Below are 22,812 nucleotides of genomic sequence, written 5' to 3'. Positions count from 1 at the left end.
CACTCACAGGTTTTAAAGCTTTATCCCAGGAAATTACCCTGTTTTACACTACTGGCCAACCGCATGAAAGAGTCCTGTTATTGTTATTCCATGGGCATTGGAAATTAACTTTTATTAAAAAGGATCATTTACAATATCAGTAAAAAAGTACACTATTTTCACATTATGTAAACCCGACATGATGGAGATTGTAGTGCCGCAAGGTCCGATGAGACAGTATGCATGTAATCTGCAGCTACACTATTAATAAACTATCAGCATGTTTATCTGTCAATCATTCACTGAACTGTCATAAAAGTTGATAAAACAAAATGTGTCAAATCTGTTCCCTGCCTGCCCCCTGGACAGAGCTTGCATAGACTGGATATTCACTGTGTGTATGGAAGTATCTGCATGACAACGTAATCGCCCCTATCATCTATTTATAAAGAGTCAATAAGTCTGCAGGGCTGTACAGAGAACTGACTCACAACAGTCCCTACCCCATAGGAGCTTACAGTCTAAATTCCCTAACATACATACACACAGATCGCATGAGACTATGTTTTTTTTCTGTTTTATGCAGGGTGTGAGGAAACCAGAGTACCCGGAGGAAACCCATGCAAGACAGGGAGAATATATAAGCTCCACATAGATCGGGAATTGAACTCATGACCCCAGTGCTGTGAGGCAGACGTGCTAACTACTAAGCCACCGTGCTGCCCCTCTGAAAGTTCTGCCAGATAATGTATATGGCTATAGAGGAAACATTTTTAACATGAACAATCCTACAGCAAAATGTCCTTAAAAAGGATTTATTCACCTTTCTGCTATAAAGAATAGCTCACTTGTAGCCTGACTGCTGTTCTGTACAGCGATCATGAACTGTGCTGAAAGGACAATACAGAATTGTAGTAGCATCATCATCATCGGCTATTTATATAGCGCCACTAATTCCGCAGCGCTGTACAGAGAACTCACTCACATCAGTCCCTGCCCCATAGGAGCTTACAGTCTAAATTCCCTAACGCACACAGACCAAGAAAGAGACAAGGGTCAATTCAACACCAAGAGCATAAACACACAGACGTGATATAGGTCATATGGGCTCACACACACACCAACGTCACATATGTCACTCTGGGCACACACACATTGATGCCACATATATCACTCTAGGCATACACGCACTGACGTGATATATGTCACTCTGGGCACACACACACTGACGTGATATATGTCACTCTGGGCACAAACACATTGATGCCACATATATCACTCTGGGCACACACGCACTGACGTGATATATGTCACTCTGGGCATACACACCGACGTCATATGTGTCATATGGGCACACACACACACCGACGTCATATGTGTCACTGAGGGTATATATATGTCACTTTGGGCACACACACACTGACATCATATATATCACTCTGGGCATACACACCGACGTCATATGTGTCACTGAGGGTATATATATGTCACTCTGGGTACACACACACCGACGTCATATATATCACTCTGGGCACACACACACTGACGTCATATGTGTCACTCTGAGCACACACACACTGACGTCATATATATCACTCTGGGCATACACACTGACGTCATATGTGTCACTGAGGGTATATATATGTCCCTCTGGGTACACACACACCGACGTCATATATATCACTCTGGGCATACACACCGACGTCATATGTGTCATATGGGCAGGCACACACACACCGACGTCATGTGTGTCACTGAGGGTATATATATGTCACTCTGGGCACACACACACCGACGTCATATATATCACTCTGGGCATACACACCGACGTCATATGTGTCACTGAGGGTATATATATGTCACTCTGGGCACACACACACCGACGTCATATATATCACTCTGGGCATACACACCGACGTCATATGTGTCATATGGGCAGGCACACACACACCGACGTCATGTGTGTCACTGAGGGTATATATATGTCACTCTGGGCACACACACACCGACGTCATATATATCACTCTGGGCATACACACCGACGTCATATGTGTCACTGAGGGTATATATATGTCACTCTGGGCACACACACACCGACGTCATATATATCACTCTGGGCATACACACCGACGTCATATGTGTCACTGAGGGTATATATATGTCACTCTGGGCACACACACACCGACGTCATATATATCACTCTGGGCATACACACCGACGTCATATGTGTCATATGGGCACACACACACACCGACGTCATGTGTGTCACTGAGGGTATATATATGTCACTCTGGGCACACACACACCGACGTCATATATATCACTCTGGGCATACACACCGACGTCATATGTGTCATATGGGCACACTCGCACACCGACGTCATATGTGTCACTGAGGGTATATATATGTCACTCTGGGCACACACACACTGATGTCATATATATCACTCTGGGCATACACACCGACGTCATATGTGTCACTGAGGGTATATATATGTCACTCTGGGCACACACACACCGACGTCATATATTTCACTCTGGGCATACACACCGACGTCATATGTGTCATATGGGCACACACGCACACCGACGTCATATGTGTCACTGAGGGTATATATATGTCACTCTGGGCACACACACACTGATGTCATATATATCACTCTGGGCATACACACCGACGTCATATGTGTCACTGAGGGTATATATATGTCACTCTGGGTACACACACACCGACGTCATATATTTCACTCTGGGCATACACACCGACGTCATATGTGTCATATGGGCACACACGCACACCGACGTCATATGTGTCACTGAGGGTATATATATGTCACTCTGGGCACACACACACTGACATCATATATATCACTCTGGGCATACACACCGACGTCATGTGTGTCACTGAGGGTATATATATGTCACTCTGGGCACACACACACCGACGTCATATATATCACTCTGGGCATACACACCGACGTCATGTGTGTCACTGAGGGTATATATATATATGTCACTAAGGGCACACACACTGGCGTCATATATGTCACTAAGGGTATATATATATGTCACTGCATGATGTTAAAAACATCATGCAGTTCAAGTTAAACACATGTAAAAAAGCAAATATGCATGGTCTCATTTGGTACAATGATTTTATTTCCATGTTTCCCCGTTTTCACGTGCTTTACTTGCATTAAAAAGAAAGTTAAACGCATAATATTAACGCCAGTGGGATCAATATGATCAGTAACGCCATCATGCCACTGACAATAAGCAGTTCTGGCAACAAATTAGTGAGCCCAGACGTAATCATATACTGGTACCACTAAGCATTGAACATACACATTTAGTTATTTTACCCAGACGACCTCTGCAGGGAGCTTATAACCTGACCATTACAGTGATGGTAGGGACTGAGCATTGCACTGAAGGAAAGAAGCCTTTGTTTTGGCGTATTAGCATGCGTGGTTACTGAAGATTGAAATAAATATGGTGGAAATCCCCCATCTAAAAATTGCACATAATGCACACAGTGTGTAAGCTGGAATACAATAAAGGAATATATGTACTACTCTACTGATGTCCAATTAAAACCATTTAATAAAAAAGGAATGAATAAGTTCAAGTCACTGAATAATAGATTTTATCAAGAGAAAGCTGGGAGAAAAAATTATTTTCATTGAGAAGTAGATAGATAGAGGGGCAAAATGGACAACAATTAGCAGAAGGTGTGAGGTTTATAGTGGAGATATAGCCAATAATAAATCTTCACTAGTTACTAGGTATTGACCCTCTTCATGAAGCAGAGATCACATAAAAATTGCTAATGATGTTTGGAAAAACAAAAACCCATAAATAAAGACACATTTAATATGGAACAGCAGGCCACACAGTGCTAAATGTCTGGTAGGTTTCAGTGTGTCAATAATCTGCACTGTACCTGTAGATAGTTACTATAGATACTTATTAAAATACCTGTAATAAATATCTACCTGACATTTTATGAGTTTTCATTCTTTGTACAGTTTCACCTATTTTGGAGGAACAAAAATAAAGCTATTTTGTAAAAAAAAAAACAGAACAACCCCCCTGCCCCCCCCCCCCCCCCCAACAAACTAACAGACTCCGCATATAAAGGGATATTCATGTTTGTCCTGTGGAAGATGTAACCACCTGTAAACCCATTTACTGTGTGAAAGATTTAACAAGCAAAATCCTTATGTGAAACTTGGACACAGTGTGAACGATAATTGCATGAACCTAAGCAGTTGTCATCTCATCAAAAATAATGAATGCTCAAGAGGCTCTGAATGGTATATATTCTGAGCTGTACTCCAGGAAGCCGAGACTTCAGGGTGAGAATATATCTCCCCTCGGTTGGTTCAGGATAATGCCTGCAACAACAAGTGACGGGTGATGTGGCTAATTCTACAAGACAATGGGCAAAAAGACAACGATTACTATTGCTGCTGGCCTGCTGTACCATCATCCACCCAGCTTACATAATGTATTGTGAATGTTCAAATCGGTTATACAAAATGGCTTTTGTTAAACATACCTGTTTTTTCAAAATGATAATTAAAATGCATACAATGGGGAAGCATTAGACTCGCACAACAGCTTTGTAGACTCTAGAATACTGGTCTCCATTTTTAAAACCAAATATAAAAGGGAATTGTTTAAAGAAAATGCACTGTATTTGATGTCTGTAGCCTTCATGTTGTGCTTTGCATGGCTTTTCTTTCAGGAATAATGCTCTTTACATAGTAACATTTTTAGCCACTGCTGAGCCCAGTATCTATCCAGTTATGGTGTGTGTTTGCAGTATGTGCGTGACAAGCCCTGTGCAATGTTTTGGTAATATTCCTACCTACTGACAGACTGGTATGCCCTAACTTGGGCTCATCAGTGTAGGATACAATATTATGCACAGATTGTTAAGTGTTATTAAAAAAAATACTCACTAAAAGTAACTCGAAATAAAAAATTCTAACATTCTAACAGAATTATTTTTTATTGGGGTATTTAAATAGTAAGGGAAGGGATATAGAAAAAAGTAAGGGAATGGTAAGGGGTACATAGTGGGGAGCAGACAAAACACAAGATACATACAATTGAAATGTGAAATATCATTAGTGCATAAGGATTAATATACCAGGCAAATTCCCGGCAGATAAATACGCTAAATACGATAGGACCAAACTATTGCATGCTTTGTGGGGGAGCTTGGAGAGGCTGCACATGAGGGTCATGAGTAGCAGTGCAGGGGCAAACGCAGGACTTGCAGAGAGGGGTTTCCACACCATGCTGCCAGTGGGCGTGACCAGCATGCATGGGGGCGGGGTTATAATTTTAGAGAGTGCTTGGCTGCTCTCCAACTTTCCCTATCCCCATAATATACATGGGCAATGCTGTGTGCACTACTGTTAGGTGCATGCAGCTCTCTCTTTTCGAGCAGAGCCGTGTGAAGCGGGGTCAGGGTCCAGTCACCTCATTTATACAGTGCCCCAGGCACTAAGAAACCCCCCTCAGTTTGCCTATGCAGTGGGCAACAAGTCTGGTGTGCCAAGCATCCTAGACCCCTCACCTTAAGTGGTGAACTCATGCCAAGACATCCACTTGACAATGGGTGAGGATGAGGCCATGGAATAAGGGATCTCGTACGTCTCCATCTCGTAACTGAAATGGATTTTAGCTACAATTTTGTTAATGGAAGGAGAAGAGAATTGATTCCACTGCTGTGCAATAGGCCGCTCTAGCAGCAATCATAATATGGCCCCACAGGTATCTATTGTGTTTCGGTAGTTGTTCGGGGAATAGTTGGGGGAGGGCAATGAGTGGAGATGGGATTAGTTTCACCTTTGTGACTTTTTCTGCTAGTTGAAAAACTTCTATCCAAATCGGTTGGATTACTGGACAGGAATCCCAGCATTCTAAAGCATCAAATTGATATTAAACCTGAAACCTGTGGGTGGGGATCTTAGTTTGGATCCCAGATGGTCATGGTCAGATATGTTATGCTATTATGTACTGCCACAGAACAAAAGCTATAAGAATATCTAACATCCCTGAAATAGATTATGTGTACAGGAATAGGACATATTAAGGAAACCCATACAAGATTCAAAACATATCTAAAAATAAGCATCAATACATATAGTAGCACCATTTAATACAGTATGATATACACTGCTAAGGGCTATTGGGAGTGCATTGAATAAGAATAAAACACAGAGAAAAAAATAACACAACAATGAGGATACTACAGCCTAACCCCAACACTTGTGTTGTAGAAGATCACAACAGAAACAAAATCACATTTAGCTAGTTAATGATGACAAATCCAGTTTCCCAAGAAACAAATACATAGAATTCTATACTGCATATGAAAGACCAAGGAGTGCGTATAAACCAGAGAGGTGAAACACCATGTAATAATAAAAGCGCAGATTAGTTCCTTGACCTGAGGCACAGAACGGAAACAAAAACGTGCCTTACACAAATAACCACAAATATAGGGCAAACAGAAAATGCCTAAAAATGTATTCATTATTAAGAAAAATGTTGTAGAGAGGGCTTTTTCCTATAATTCTCCATAGGAGAGAAGAGCAGTGTTATAAAGAGGCATCAGCCTCACACTCCAGTCACTCACTCATTATGTGCTGAAGCACTCGTGTGAAGTGTCTCTTGTACCTGACCTATCATATCGTTTCTTCTGTAAACATCTAATCCCTTCTTGTTAGCTGATGTCAACACAGCCTTTCATTCAATCCTGTCGTCCTTTTGTGCTCAGACACCTCAAACGCTGCCAAAACACTGTCACTTAAATAGAGCAATTTGAATTTCAACCCAGGTAAATATATCTGATGAGGTTACATACAAAGAGTTAGTGGAAGCTATTCACAAACACGCTAGTGTAAAACTCACACGTTTACAGATTTTTCTTTATAAATACATTTTTATTACCAAAGGATCACTGTACTATTTGGCGATTTCAAAATATATCACCATATACTATAGCATATTATAATAACAAGACTAGTACAGATAACAAACTATATATCGGCCTGCCAAGACAACCAATTTTACCACACCGTTATAATGTTCTGCTCATGTTTTTCCAACTGCAGTTTTACTCTGGAAAAGGACTATGTGGCAGTAGAACTGTATCTACCATAAAGATAATCTTGGTACCAACCTTGAGCAACACCGCTCAGTGGTTGATATACAAACTGCTTCATGCTGATTTTTTTTAAAAAAAATTCTTCTCTTTCAAGTTTATTATTTGATACTTGGTTTAAACAAAACACCTGTCATATTAAATAAGTGGTAGGATGCCTATGTTTGATGCACCATCACTAATTTAGGGTGTATTCTCTCCCAGTATCTAGAGCAGTGTGTACTATAAACATTGCACCTTATGGCAGCGTTGCACAGTGCGGCACAATATGATTGGCGGTGTATAAATAATAAATTCAGATCATTTGTCTTTTGATAAAATCACAATTGATCTGCTTATATATACAAAAATGTTAATTACATATAAGATATATAAATGGTGTACGGATACTGAAATCTTTGATTTCTTTAAGAATAACATATGCATAACTTTTAATGCACTGGTAAGTGCATACTTGCCTACTTTCAGAAGGCGACGTCCGGGAGAGGGGCGTGACTAATGGGCGGGGCGCCTTGAATCGAGTCATTTTGGCCCGCCCCCACGAGTGAAATGACGTTTTGTCGCGGGGCCAAAATGACGCGATTCTCTGTGAATCGCGTCATTTTAACAAGGGAATTCCGGAATGCGGGAGAAATGCCAGCTCTCGCGGGAGCCCGGGAGACTGACCAGAATTTTGGGAGTCTTCCAGTTGGCAAGTATGCGTAAGTGGCTGTTAGTAAAACATTTGTATAACGTTTCATATCCTCAAAGTTGGATAACACAACTGAATGTACTGAAAGTCAGACATGGATAGCTTTAGACCAGGCTTGGCCAACCTATGGCTCTACAGGTGCTGTGAAACTACAAGTCACAGCATGCTGTGCCAGCAGATAGACAGCCAGTGACTGGCACGTTATGCTGGTACTTTTAGTTTTACAACACATGGAGAGCCACAGGTTGGCCAGGCCTAGTCATACTGGAAGTGCCTTTATCCATCAATATTATGTATACAACCATGTCTGGCTTCTATCTAGATCGGGAAACAACTACAGATATGCCGCCTGCTGACAGCTAGTTTGTGATAAAACACTCCTTTTTTTTTCTTCATGGTCGCTAATCCTAAACTAAAAGGCCTTTCAAGGTCACAAATAGTTCTGGACATCTTAAACATTGTCTTGTAACATACTACTTCATACAGAAGGGAAGACCTGCATACATAAAAATAATTTGATATGAATAACATTGGGGTCTTTTTATGAAAGGGCATCTTCGCGGACAGAGCTCAATGTTACAATACCTGAGATATCAAAGGGGTTACTGACTGCAATAACACTGTTGTCTTAGCATGGGGAAGCCTATTTAACACGCTGTGATACCTGTTAACCTCATGTCAGGAAGGTGGTAACAGAACAAAACCATTTAAAAAATGCTCTATTTGTAGTATGGTCATGTTTAAATTATGTTAATTTTGAAAAAAAACAAAAAAAAAACCTGCTGCTCCTCACCTTTATAAACACACACACAAAACACACAAACATATTTGGTAAAATGTTTGCAAATGACTCTTGTTTGTACTTGTCTGTTCCTTCTGAATAGAGTTTCCTCAATTCTTGGGCTTTTTTGTTTGGTTTATTTAGGTTTTTTGTGTGGCAGTTACCATTTATATACCTTTGCTATTGACTCAATTTTCTATCCATTCGTTTTAGTTGAACTTAATGTTAAATTAATAGGATTATACTAATTAATTTAAGCAACAAAGTGTAACTACGATGCCATCTAAAAAGGCAAATGTCTGCTGTGGGAGTAACTGCACAGCAAGAAGCAGCAAAAAGACGAAGGGAGGAGCGGGATAAAGCCCAACGACCAACTATGACTGATGACCAAAGAGAACGCAAATATGACTCCTTAGGAAACCGCCTGTCACAGAGAAAACAATGAAAGAGCGAACAGGACAGAAGTAATATCATGTCAACGCCTACAAAGTCAGCGAACAAGATGCCACAACATTCTTAATGTCGGCAACTTTGATTAAACAAATATTAATGCTCATAACTGTGGTCAAATTGGGTGCAATAAGGACTGCCCCTGCTATTGAGCACTTAGAGAGGACAGCATAAACATTTAAAAAACACTATTAATATTTTCCGCCATTTTAAGGGGCTTTAACTAGTATATAATATTGTCTGTATGCATAGCTCTGAGAACTATTTGCTAAACAAGCAGTTGTAATGGATAACATATACAGATAAGAGGAAAGATGGTATTTGCAGGGACCAAGCAGATACTTGTCGATACCAAAATAGGGCAGCACCTAGTGCTCCCACAGAACTTGCGCTGGTCCTGCGTACACGAAAATGATTACATAAATCACCTAGATATAATCTCACACAGATAACAAGAATACCAGTACCGTGCTGTTCTCTTCGTGGACAGAAGTCCACGCAAAACTGGAATCCATAACGGACCACTCTGGCAAGATGCCAACATAAGCCAAATACAGATGTTTATTTTATCCATGTAAACTTCAGGAAGCATGCCATACAGTGACAAGAATAAAAAGCTTGGGAAACTCACCGCTTGCCTGGGGACAGTTACAGCTTTGCAGTATGACTAAATATATATAAATAAAAATATAAAGATTGTTGCTAACCGCTTGGTGCTTCCTACATTCCACAAGGTGGAGATATAGCCATAATGACCAGCAATAAAGATAGAAAAGAGGGTCTTTATTTGGACATTTCAGCCTCTGCATGGACCTTATAAAGACCATGTTTTTCACCTTTAAACGGAGAGTGCTGGTCATTATGTATCTATAAATCATATATACCAGATGTCAACTATATACTACTTATATTGGTTTCAGTTAATAATTTGGACAAATGATGTTGCTGACCAGCAAGGTCTATTGTGGATAATATATACAGTTACACCATTTGTCTGCTCCTTTAACTTAAAAACATAAATAAAAGCAAAGAAATGAATTGCTGCCAACTAATAATGTTACCGGATATGTCAGATCACGTTAGTCTCTGCACCTAGCAGAGGATGTTCCTGCACGTTTGCTTTCCAAGATATTTTATGTACAAACCTGCAATTTCCAGAAATGTTTCCTCTTTTGATCACCACAACGAGTGGGGCAGTATTGTTAGCAATACCTGTATGTGCGTTCTTACCATCTTATTTCGCTATATGCATTATGACGTAGGAGGCCTTAGCTCATGAACACTATGTACTGATGTGGACAATAGGAAAAGAACTCCAAGTACTTAATGCCATAGTGAGGTGATACATCTTACAGGTACAGGCTGAGTGACACATACAATTAATGCAGAATACTTTTACTGTTGACACATTTACCCAGATTAACCCAGAGCAAAATGTCTGATGTTTATAGCACATTTTTCCTAAGCACCAGTAAATATCCCCAAATTAGTCAACAATGTCGATCTAACCAAACTTAAAGATTAATACAATATCTGGAAAGACGGTATTTGAATGTAACACTTACTGAGGGTAATTTATGACATAATAGTGCAGTGCCATATAATATCCAAAAGTCACTTTCTGGATACCATGCACTTGTACTGGTCTCTGCGTGCTGTGTGTAAATGGCGGATCAGGATCAGGATGGGCAACAGTGATAACTAAAGCGGGAATTTGTATTCCTGGTCTGGGATTCATGGAAAGCGAGAATTTAAGGGAGAGGCTGCTTGTATACTGAATATATCCATATCGCTCCTTGCACGCATTTGTGTGCACTGAAAACTAATGGCTTTAAAAGTCTACAAACTAAATATCTGACACAATAATGACATAATCACCTTTGTCCCCTTATGTACTCAAGCTGACTAACTCAGTCTTATTAAAATGGATGTTTATAAACGTCAATCCTATGTTTGCCACATCTATGAATGATTACTTATAAGTGTACACATGCTCCTTACCATGATGTGATTACATGGCAAGCCCTATCTGTGCAGAACAAAAAAATAATAACTCTGTGATTGAGGGGTTAATAAAATGAAGGTAAAAGAGGCACCTGCATTAAAGAAACTTTTTCACAGTAAAGCAATGAAAGTGATGAGCGGTAGAAAGACATGTATGTAGAGCTCAGACACAGCTAGGCCTATGCCTAGGGTTTACAATATCCACTTAAATGTCAAAAATAAATGGAGAAACTGATCCAAATTAAAGGGATGCACGTAATAAAAAAACTCCCACAACCACTTAATTTACTTTGTAATCGATTATTATTATTTTTTTTTAAATCTCTTTATTTTCACACTTTGTTTAAGAGACAACAATGCAGATCATGTTCTGTGAATAAAACAGTAATGCTTAAAATTGGATCCTCATTACATCTTGTCAAGAGGGTTAAATACAACAAATCGGGTTTTCCAATAAAGTTGTAAGAGAAGGATAGAAAAAGGACCAGGAAAAAAAGGGAGAGGAAAAGATATAATGGGGGGAAAGGGGGGGGGGGGGCACAGAGATGGGGAGGGCCAGGAAATGGGAGAGCCGTGTAACCTGTACCATGGGGTCCGTGTCTCGTGAAATTTGGGAAGGGTGTCGTTAAGGAGAGTTGTCATATACTGTGATATACTCCATGGACGAAATGTGTTATAGTCTGTTTATCAACTCTGGTTTGGTAGAGAGTGACTTTTTCAGGCTCGGGCTATCAGAGTTTACAAACTTGACTAACCTGTAATATCAGAGGTGTAATCATTTTTTATAATACATGAGCTTTAAAAAATCATCCACAACAAAAAATGCCTTATAAAAGACTACCAATACCCCAAATGCTACCTCCAAGACCGTGGAGTCACATACTATAGGCAGCAGACTTACTTAAACTACTACAGAGGTAATGAAAGTAGGTGTTACCCAGAGCAACCAATCAGATTATATCATTTCCTAGAATGTACGAGGTAAATGACCACTAGTTATAAGTATAACCACTGGTTATAGTTTAAGAAAAAAAAAGTGCCACGGGACTCATCACAAGCCAGAAAAATGGTGGATATTTAGATTTGTAGGATTTTGGCGAAATATAACGTTAGTACTACTGCACATTTGAAATGTATTTTCTGCAAGTAGGAATTATTGTGGTAAATGTTCCTGACTGAATAAATGCTTAAATCTAACTACATGACAAACAGAAATGTAACTGTTAAAATTGCTAGTAACAGGCAATTGTTAAAATTAGACATACATCATAGACTTGTCTGCTTTATTGTTGTATCAACTGATAAATTAAAAAAAAACAAGAACAAAAAAAACCCACATTTACTAAAGTTAAAGCGTTTCATGTCTGGTTTAGTTGAAAAGTTTGCCTATAAAAGCCAAATACACACAATAGGGAACAGGCAAGGCATGTGCCAACTAATGAGTGTCAAGTGGACATTCCACAGACCTACAAAGAAAGGCCCATGCAAGGAACAGATTAAATCACTCTGAACAAGGAGTGTTCCAGGCTTCATTAGTTATTATTACCCACCAAATATGCTGAGCAGAATGTACACATGTCAGCTGGGAGTGGCAGACAATAGAGTGGACAACTTATAAACTCCTTTTCGCACAGAGAGAGTCCATAAAACAACTGCCTGGCGCATTTGAATTCATGTGGCGACACCTCCTAATGCATAAACCACCAGATGACACAGATGGAGCAAAACCAACATGAAAAGGGGCTCTATTGTGTACACCCTGGATGTGAGCTGAGGGCCATTCAAGCAACTAAATGCAGATTGCTCTTCAGGAAAATAAACCCAAAAACAAAATTGTTGAATCTTTTATTCAACGATTAACCCTTTCACTACTTTTGCTGTCCTTTGGGGATTTAGAGATCAGATTGTCCTTTTTCGTTATTTTGGGGAAATAATGATATTGTTTTATGCTTTAAGAAAATAAAAGAAACTTGTCATTCAAATTACAAGTCCTTTATTTAATCTTCACCTTTTACAAACATATTCTGCCAGTAAAACATGACATGTACGGCACTGTGTAACCTTTGTCGCGCCTTAACAATAATAATAATAATATATTTTATTTGTGTTTATAGGCAATGTTGTAACTCCCCCATTTGTTTAGCGTGAACATCGAATGTGTTTCGCACTTTTTACAAACATAAAAGCTTTTTGGATTAACTCAATTTGATCATTTTTCTGTGACATGAGAGTTTACAAGGTTAAATTACTATCTGAAGGAAGGTAATCTGGCAGCCTTTGAGAACAGCCTGCAACCACCACAATCTGCATCTAGAGGGGCATTTGTCATCATTAGCTGAGCTCTGACAGCTGGCACCCACTGCGTCCCAGCTTCTAAAAAGTAGCAAGGAAACTGCTTGTGCCTTTAAGTTGCAATTGTCGTCCATGTGTTGCACTAAGAGGGCGTCTAGTAAAATATACTATATGAATACAAATTTCCCACTAAGCTGAGAATAACCACATTCGTGCTATGACTTTGTAGCCAGATTCCATTCATTTATCAGCAGTTACAATTTTACCTCATAGCAGGAAACAGGGACACGTTGAACACATTACAATAATTATTACATGCAGATTCCTCTAAATAAAACACTATTCAGTTGATCAGATATTAAGCGTTGCCAAAATACTGACGTGATCGTACCTTGGAACCAAAACTAAACTGAATCCTGCCAATGACAGGAATTAACCAACGTTTCAGATCTATAAGTGAAATAATGTGAATGTGCTCCTCTCTTGTAAAGGCTTTGTACCCCATTGAGATTTTTTTCCTATCATTATGTAAACTAGTTGCCATTCAAATAAAACATTTTTTTGTGTTAATGTGAAAAGTATGTAAATGAAGGACACTCATTTATCAGAAGGACTGACAAGCATTCCATATTGCAAGTGAGAAATGAAAATGCCTCAAGAGGAGGAGCAATTAATTAGTTTTATATTTTTTATTCCACTGTCTTCAGGCACAACAAAATTAGTCATCCAGCTACAAAAAAAAATAATTACCTTTTTTTTGTTAATTTAAACACATATGGCTTTTGCCTGCTAATCTGAGCAGCACAAGGTCTACTGATGCCCATGGCGAAATTGTACTCTGCCAGCTGCACTTTAGGGAAAATTGTGTTAATGCAGTGTGGTGATCTACAGAGAGCTGGTTGTTCACAAGATGTGAATATAGGTCAGACAAATGCAGGGCTCACATATACATACATGTAAAAAGAAGACAGCTTTGCAGCAAGTTTGGGAAACAAAATCTTAAACAAGTTTTAGACACTTTGAAGATCTTAACCGTGACAAAACTAAAATGGGTTGACGTTTAAGTTTCAGAAAATATAGGAAACAATTTCAGATGTAGCTGTAATTAAATATATTTTGTCTGTGGACGTATACGAGATAAGGGCAAAAAAATATTAATGTTGTATTCTGAACATTGTGGATTATCAAATGGCCCAAACAGAACACACATTGCTGGCTGCAAATTATACACTATTTATTTCTACAAATGCTAAATCTGGTAACCAGACTTCCCGCTCTAACAATAGTGCTTAAAGGAAACCAAATGTGACACCAGACTAATATATCATGTTTGTTAATGGACATGTTCACTACTCTCTCTAGATAATGTTAAAAAAATACAACATGTTGTACAATGTACAATATTTAATTAAAATCACAATTAAAAAAATAAATCTATATCTGTAAACAGGTCAAATTTACAATACTTTTCCAGTGTATACACTGCTTCGTTATTATGGAGCCATAGTACCAGTCACAGTTTCTCTTCATGCAAAATCCTCTTTCCTTACTATTCCTGTCTACAGAACTGACCTATGCAGCCCTCGGCCCTGAAAAATATTTTCTTTTGTAATAAGCCAAAGGAGTTTCTACCCTGTCCATGAGCACAACACCCATCTAGTGTCTTATTTATAAAGTAACGGCTAAGACAACAAACCATATGTGGCCCCATTATTAAATCATGCAAATTTAACAAATATAACGATTCAAGGTTTGTCACACATTGCATGTTCTTGTTTTTGGAGAACAAAAAAAAACAACTATTTGCTGCTTACCAGCGTTTGTCTTTTAAATGCGAATACAGAAATGTTTTTTTATTTTATTTTTTAATCATACTTTTATCCTGAGCTGCCTACTATCATTTCCATTCAGTCTCCTGTGTTATATGATCTACAGTGAAAGTGTCCTTTATACAAATACAATATGCAAAAATGGCCTGGGAGCCATTCCTTCCCATTTGTTTTCTATTTCATAAAATGACTTCATATGACATTTGCGGAGCTATAATGGAGGAGTTGCTAGGCAACCCAGCAAAAGTGGCTGCAGGCGCTTCAATTGCAGATTTCAAATTTTGCAGGCAACTTCTCACTAGGGCAAATGCTGAAAAAGTAGTGTGGTCTAAGATTTCATTAGATTATGTATATGTGTGTGTGTGTATATATATATATATATATATATATATATATATATCTCAGACTCTATCCTCTACTAAATCTTAGTATCTATTCTGCACTTTAGTGTGTACACTCCTCCTACTAAAAAAAAATAATTAAATTGTTTAGTTTTCCACGCCATTAACATGAAAAAAATAATTTCTCCATGTAAAACTATACTAATATCACCAGAGTGTCATATATAACGTGTACACACACATACACACATAAAATGTGTGTGTGTGTGTATATATATATATATATATATATATATATATACACATAAAATGTGTGTGTGTGTGCATATATATATATATATATATACATACACATAAAATGTGTGTGTGTGTATATATATATATATATATACATATATATATACACATAAAATGTGTGTGTGTGTGTATATATATATATATATATATATATATATATATATATATATATATATACATACACACACACACACATAAAATTTATATATATATATATATATATATATATATATATATATATATATATATATATATATATATATACTCATACACATATACACACACACACATACATTTTACATATGTATGTGTGTGTACACGTTATATATATATATGACACTCTGTGGTGATATTGGTATAGTTTTACATGGAGATTTTTTTTTAATTATTATTAATGATGAGGGACACTAAAGAGTTAAAAAAAAAAAAAAAAGAATATTTTAGGTTAGAGGAGGGTACACACAAAATTACAGAATAGAGACTAACATTTAGTAGTGGATAGAACCTGCAAATACCTAAATATAATATTTATAAATGTTTTTAAAAATGAGGTAGGCATGTCTAAATTATATTCCCGCTTACAATTACAATTTTTCTAGGTAATTAAATAATTTCTTTTCGCCTGTGTATGTTAAATTAGATAATTTAAATGAAAGAATACTCTATAAAGCATAAAGCTGATAAAGTGCTCAAAGTAAATGAAGAAAGAAAATCCCACACACAATATTTTACCACAATAAGAGGCTACACATTGCAGTTCTAGAAATAATTATGTAAAACATAATTCCTAAAAAGATGTTTTAACTGAAGTCTCACATTATATTTTCCTTATTAGAAAATAAGTGAACATGTATCAATTTATGCTGAAAATATACTTACAACTATGTATATTTTCGGTGTAATGTGACCAATAAATAAATGTATTCCTATATTCTAATGTTATAAATTGTTCACAACAATCAAGAAATATATTTTGATAGTTGTGAATGATTTATAAAATTAAAAATAGAAAATTCGAAAAAAATATATAATTCATAAAATAACATAAGATTATATTTCTCTTAACATCTAGTTATTCAGGTGTAGTAAAGGAAGAATGTACTGGGATAGTGAGGTGTACTGCAAGCTATGAAGCTGTCCAGCCGAATGGGACATTGTACATGTTCAGGTGGGGATAGGACATTGTATATTGGTTCTATACACGATCATAGTGAGACCATATAGATCTGGGTGTGTACTTTCAGTTTTACAAGCTCTCTGTTTCCTGACAGGGTTAATAGCCGCTGCTGGTTGCTAGGTAACATAGCGGTGTGAGTCATGTATGTCTGACACCTATATATGTACTATCTTCTACGGCATGTGTGTTACATGACAACTTCACCTCAACAAATACGTCTGTAAGATAGTACACCAATCCGGAATGCCGTTAAATATACAGATTTCTCCAAAACCGGGTTATATAGAACTATTCTTAAAACAACAACAGCTGCGGCAGCACAGCATGCCGGGTTTTTATCTTTTAGAATAATAATAATGACAATAACTAGAAGGGAGACGGACAAGGCCGGGGGCGCGCACAGTGCGGGGGCGCGCATAGTACAGCTGTGACCTAATTCAGCCGCTGCAAAATCATATCACTTGTATGTAACAAAGCATCCACTATAACACAGCACAAACTATTCCAAAACACCCGTGATTATTTACTAAAGGAGAGCATTCAAATTACATTTCACTACAGCCTTTTGTTTTATTTATTTTTACACACACATAATATATATATATATATATATATATATATATATATATATATATATATATATATATATATATATATATATATATATTAGACACACACATACACACAAAAGAATTTGCAGTGCATATGGGATATTACATATTTTCCCATTCCAATGTTTGACGATTTAATTGCCCTGCGCTAGTCTGTATAATTTGTATGTACACATCCATTCGACTCTACTGCAAAATAATACAGAAAACTAATCTACTCAAACCGTAACACAAAATTAAAAATAAATCAAATAAATTCACCAGGAAAAATCATACTGTCATTTAATATTAGATTTAGAACAAACAAACTAACACCAGCTTAAGACGCAGTTCTGTAAATATTCATATGCATGTGTCTACAAATACAATCAACATCAATACATATCTAGATAACAGTTCTAGAGAGATCTAAATAATATTTTATTAGCAAATGATGGAGACAAAGGGAAACATCTATCCATACTTTGTGCATCACCAGGAAGGCACAAGAGATGGTCCCTGCACTTGGGAAAGGCTGGGCAGCCCATGTAACCATTTCCCTCTCACACACCCAGTGCCCACAGACACAAGGAGCAGGTGTAATGTCATGGAAGTCTTCCCAGGTCTGAAGTCTGCCTCCGGAAGCTCAGTGTGACAGGTTGAGCTATCATACAGCCTCCCCCAGCTGAGCTTGCGACAGTAACTGGTGACATGGCTTGTGCAGCATCAATAGGAGCACAATCTGAGGATCAACACATTGTGACAGTACAGCGATCTGGTAATATGAACCTGCAATCCATCCAGCCCTCTGCACATCAGCGCATCACATGCACAAGCCACAACAAAACACAAACAAGCATCCCAATTAGGATTTACTCTAAGTACCTGATCAGTGATCTAGCACCAGCAACACCACACAAAAGCTGTCACTCTGAGCTTTCCCTGAGCTGTCAGAAATGAAATCCTATAAGAATGCCACATATTATACATCAACTGTGCCTGAAACTGACTGCTTGTAGCGATTGAGTGCACTCGCATTGCATTAAAGTGTCCCTTTAAACTGCATTTAATTGACACATCAAGTCGGATAGAAGTATTTAACAGATTTGAAGACATCCATACATATATATATATATATATATATATATATATATATATATATATATATATATATATATATATATATGTGTGTACAATCAGTGAGAGGATTTATTTATCTGATATGTTTGTTTTATGATAGATAGATAGATAGATAGATAGACAGATAGATAGATACAAAATTATATTATTTTATTAAAAAGAAAAACAACATATACACTCTGAGGGCTAGGCTCATTCTCTGGATGACATTTGAAATGTGTCCGCATGAATAGTCTGATCCAATGTTCATGTGCCCAGTGCTGTAGGGCTAAAGGAGATCCAGGGGACAGGAGGTCATGTCCTGGAGTGAATGGGGGCGCGTCCTGTGCCATTGCCCGAGGTGTTGTGTGCCAGCTCTCACCCTCACGCTGCACACATGCACCGGGATTTGGGGAGGGGGTGACATGGTTCGCAACTGAAGGCGGAGACTCGCCTAATGGCGATTGGCCGCTTGCCTGGCCCTCCCTTTATAATTCCCACACGAGAGAATGAGCGGGGCTCTTGTACACACCATCAGCAGTCTCCATTCACATTGTACAGTGTAACACACCAGCTGAGGGCCAGTGCACACTATAGACAGGAATAGCTTGGACTACTGCCCCCTGCCCACTACCTTGTCTCACTATTGCAGCTGCTGGAGGAGGAGGGGCTGGAACCTTGTCATCCATAATCTTTCCATGCAGCTCTCAACTTCATCCTCATCCTCTGCACCCGTATAACCAGGCACAGGACCGCCAGCAGCCCACTATCCGCTTTTATTCTTACTGGGGACTCCTTCCTTCTCTTCAAAGTTGGCTCCTTCTCCAGCAGCCGCCTTGGATCCCTCGGCTTACTGCGAGACTCCGGTATACAATCCGGATCTCTGCCCCAACATGATCGCGGCCCAGGCCAAGCTGGTCTATCACCTCAACAAGTACTACAATGAGAAATGTCAGGCCAGGAAGGCAGCCATCGCCAAGTCCATCCGAGAGGTGTGCAAGGTGGTGTCCGATGTCCTCAAGGAGGTGGAGGTGCAGGAGCCACGATTTATCAGCTCTCTGAATGAAATGGACAATCGGTACGAAGGGCTGGAGGTCATCTCCCCCACAGAATTTGAGGTGGTCCTTTACCTTAACCAGATGGGGGTCTTTAACTTTGTGGATGACGGCTCCCTGCCTGGCTGTGCGGTGCTGAAGCTGAGCGACGGTCGCAAGAGGAGCATGTCTCTGTGGGTGGAGTTTATCACGGCCTCTGGTTACCTGTCAGCCCGAAAGATCAGGTCCAGGTTCCAGACCCTGGTGGCCCAGGCCGTGGACAAGTGCAGTTATAGGGACGTGGTCAAGATGGTGGCCGACACCAGTGAAGTGAGACTGAGAATCAGGGACAGATATGTGGTGCAGATCACCCCTGCTTTTAAATGCACTGGCATCTGGCCTCGCAGCGCTGCCCACTGGCCCTTACCCCACATCCCCTGGCCTGGCCCTAACCGAGTGGCGGAGGTGAAGGCGGAGGGCTTTAATCTGCTCTCTAAGGATTGCCATACCCTGGCCGGGAAACAGAGCTCGGCGGAGAGCGACGCCTGGGTGCTGCAGTTTGCAGAAGCCGAGAATAGGCTGCAGCTGGGCGGCTGTAGGAAGAAATGCTTGTCGGTGCTCAAGACCCTGCGGGACCGACATCTGGAGCTCCCTGGGCAACCCCTCAATAACTACCACATGAAAACTCTGGTGTCCTACGAGTGCGAGAAGCACCCTAGGGAATCGGATTGGGATGAGTCGTGCCTAGGGGACAGACTGAATGGCATCCTGCTGCAACTCATCTCCTGCTTGCAGTGTCGAAGGTGCCCGCATTACTTCCTACCCACCCTGGACCTCTTCCAGGGTAAACCCCACTCCGCCCTGGAGAATGCGGCCAAGCAGACCTGGAGGCTAGCCCGTGAGATCCTCACCAACCCCAAGAGCCTAGAGAAGCTTTAAGCTCCTAATGGACAGTGGGCAGCTCACGTTCAATCACATAAAACTCACCTGATCCCCCCCTACACCAGGATACTATTATAACACAAACCTTACCCAACTAGAAACAGCGACAAGGAATACTCCTGGAATACAAAGAGTTAAGAGTAACCCTTTCACAGCCACAGGGGCCAACACGCACTGGCACCAAGACTGGGCAGAGCGCGGCAGACTTCTAGGGCAGCGAAAGGGTTACACAAGTGATGTGAAACATATCAGCTTTGTAATATTCTACTCGAAACTGAAATATCGAGTTTTCCTCGATGTCCTCAGCCGCTGTAATCGATCTTTAGACGGATACAATCTTTATATTCTGACCCGGCTTCCACGAGTTCATTGTGCCACCAGTATAGTAAACATTAATGAAGGTTGACGATCAGCGTTTGCTGAGCAGTTATATGAAATTAAACATTTTCGAACCAAGATATTTAATGGAGATTATTATGTGACATATACGTGTGGGGTACTCCTAGTATTCCAGTGACATTAAAACGATACAACATTTTACATTTTCTTTTCAAATCAAAGGCTTAACAATATTTAGTTTTGGATTATAATGTCAGTATTCTGGTTAAAACCTTTGGATTTGCCACCTGAACAAACAATCAATGTACTGTTTTTATATACATATATCAACATATTGTGACTCGCAGTGTCTTTAAAATGTGTGGATGTTATTGTTTTGTGATCTGGTGAAGTTTGATTTTCGTTTTGGATACAACAGGACATATATATCTGCTATGAAGATACCGTTTGAAGAAAGGTAGCTTTTTTCATGGTACTTTTTTTGTATTTGAAAGTGTCAGAACTTTGAAGTTTACATTTTTTTTGTTTCAGAATGCTTGTTCTATTCTTAACATTCCGTAAATATACTTGAAATGTTATTTAAATATATTCAAATGAAATTTGAATTTTGCTTATAAGATGGCGCTTGGATATTCGAATTATATAAATATATATATTTGAAAATGCACTTGAAAAACACTGGATAATTACATCTGTGATTTAGATTTTAAACTGTTGCGGATTTTAATTTAATTACAAGCTAATAAATTACCTGAAATAATACTGATTTGTGTTTTTATTCTCGTTTATTTAGACGATGTCAAAGCATCGAATTTACTTTCTCTTTCAGAAATTTGTAAATAAACACGATGAGTGTGTAGTGTATACTTCAATTTTCTTAGAAGGACATGGTGATTAATTAGAGACATTGTAAAGTAATCTACACTACAATTTGGATACTAAAGACCCTCAACAACTGTCAGTTCTTGAAGTGGTAATTAATAGCTTAACACTTTTACAACCCGCTAAAAATAAATCTGCTTTTGAAAGATTTAACATGTTAAGGTTGAAGGCTCAGAGCACTGTCTGAAACAGCAGCCATTAGAAGTCTAGCAATTATACTACACCAAATTCTGTGTCATCTATTTCTAATATGGAGGCAAAACTAAGAAGTGATATAATCAGGAATATTTTTCATAAATTCATTGGGCTCTCACAAAATATAACATATATTGAAATAATATCTCAATTTCCAAATATCAAGAGCCTACAAAAAAACAAAAACAATAAATACAAGTTCTCGCTAAAATATTTGTAAATGTAATATATTCTAATTTTAAAGCCACCAAACGTCAAAATGTAAACACTGACGGCAGGCTTTTTGTTTAAATATTCCATATAGTTTATTTCATGTGCCAATATGTCATTCATAGTTATAAAAAAAATGATTCGTTCAAATTCTTACAATTAATTTATTATCCTAACAAACGTTCCATATTTTCACAATTATTAAATGCTTTAAGTTTATTTTAAATATATTTATTTTTTTGCATAACCTCGTAAATATAAAATATTTTTCAATAGGTTTGTTAAATTGAATTTGTACATTTTCTGGTAATGTTAGATAGACTAGCAAAATAGATACATTAAGCAACAGCAAATTAGATTCTGCAAAACGTATTTTAAATAACGATAATATTTATAAAATACATGATCGTAACCGGGAGTACAAAGAGGAAAGTTTCTAAACAAAACTAATAACTTTACTAGTTAAACAAGATACAT

The 22,812-nt window shown here is 38.5% G+C and overlaps 2 protein-coding genes across 6 annotated transcripts in view; one reads left to right on the top strand and one right to left on the bottom strand.

The window, feature by feature from the left end:
• NBEA (neurobeachin) overlaps positions 1-22,812 on the bottom strand; it is a 468,711-nt gene that overhangs the window by 107,728 nt on the left and 338,171 nt on the right. The window lies entirely within an intron of this gene.
• Positions 18,953-21,765, top strand: MAB21L1 (mab-21 like 1). Its single transcript, XM_075198990.1, has one exon. It carries the CDS (start codon positions 19,627-19,629, stop codon positions 20,704-20,706), a length of 1,080 nt encoding a protein of 359 aa, XP_075055091.1. The 5' UTR covers positions 18,953-19,626; the 3' UTR covers positions 20,707-21,765.

The sequence above is a fragment of the Mixophyes fleayi genome, chromosome 2 (assembly GCF_038048845.1).
Source record: "Mixophyes fleayi isolate aMixFle1 chromosome 2, aMixFle1.hap1, whole genome shotgun sequence".
Taxonomy (NCBI): domain Eukaryota; kingdom Metazoa; phylum Chordata; class Amphibia; order Anura; family Limnodynastidae; genus Mixophyes; species Mixophyes fleayi.
The sequence above is the reverse complement of the archived record's forward strand: the minus strand, read 5'-3'. Positions and strand labels throughout refer to the sequence as shown.

Bases quoted from the DNA above. Each gene is read 5' to 3' on its own strand.
- MAB21L1 (XM_075198990.1), top strand. From the start codon at position 19,627: ATGATCGCGGCCCAGGCCAAGCTGGTCTATCACCTCAACAAGTACTAC.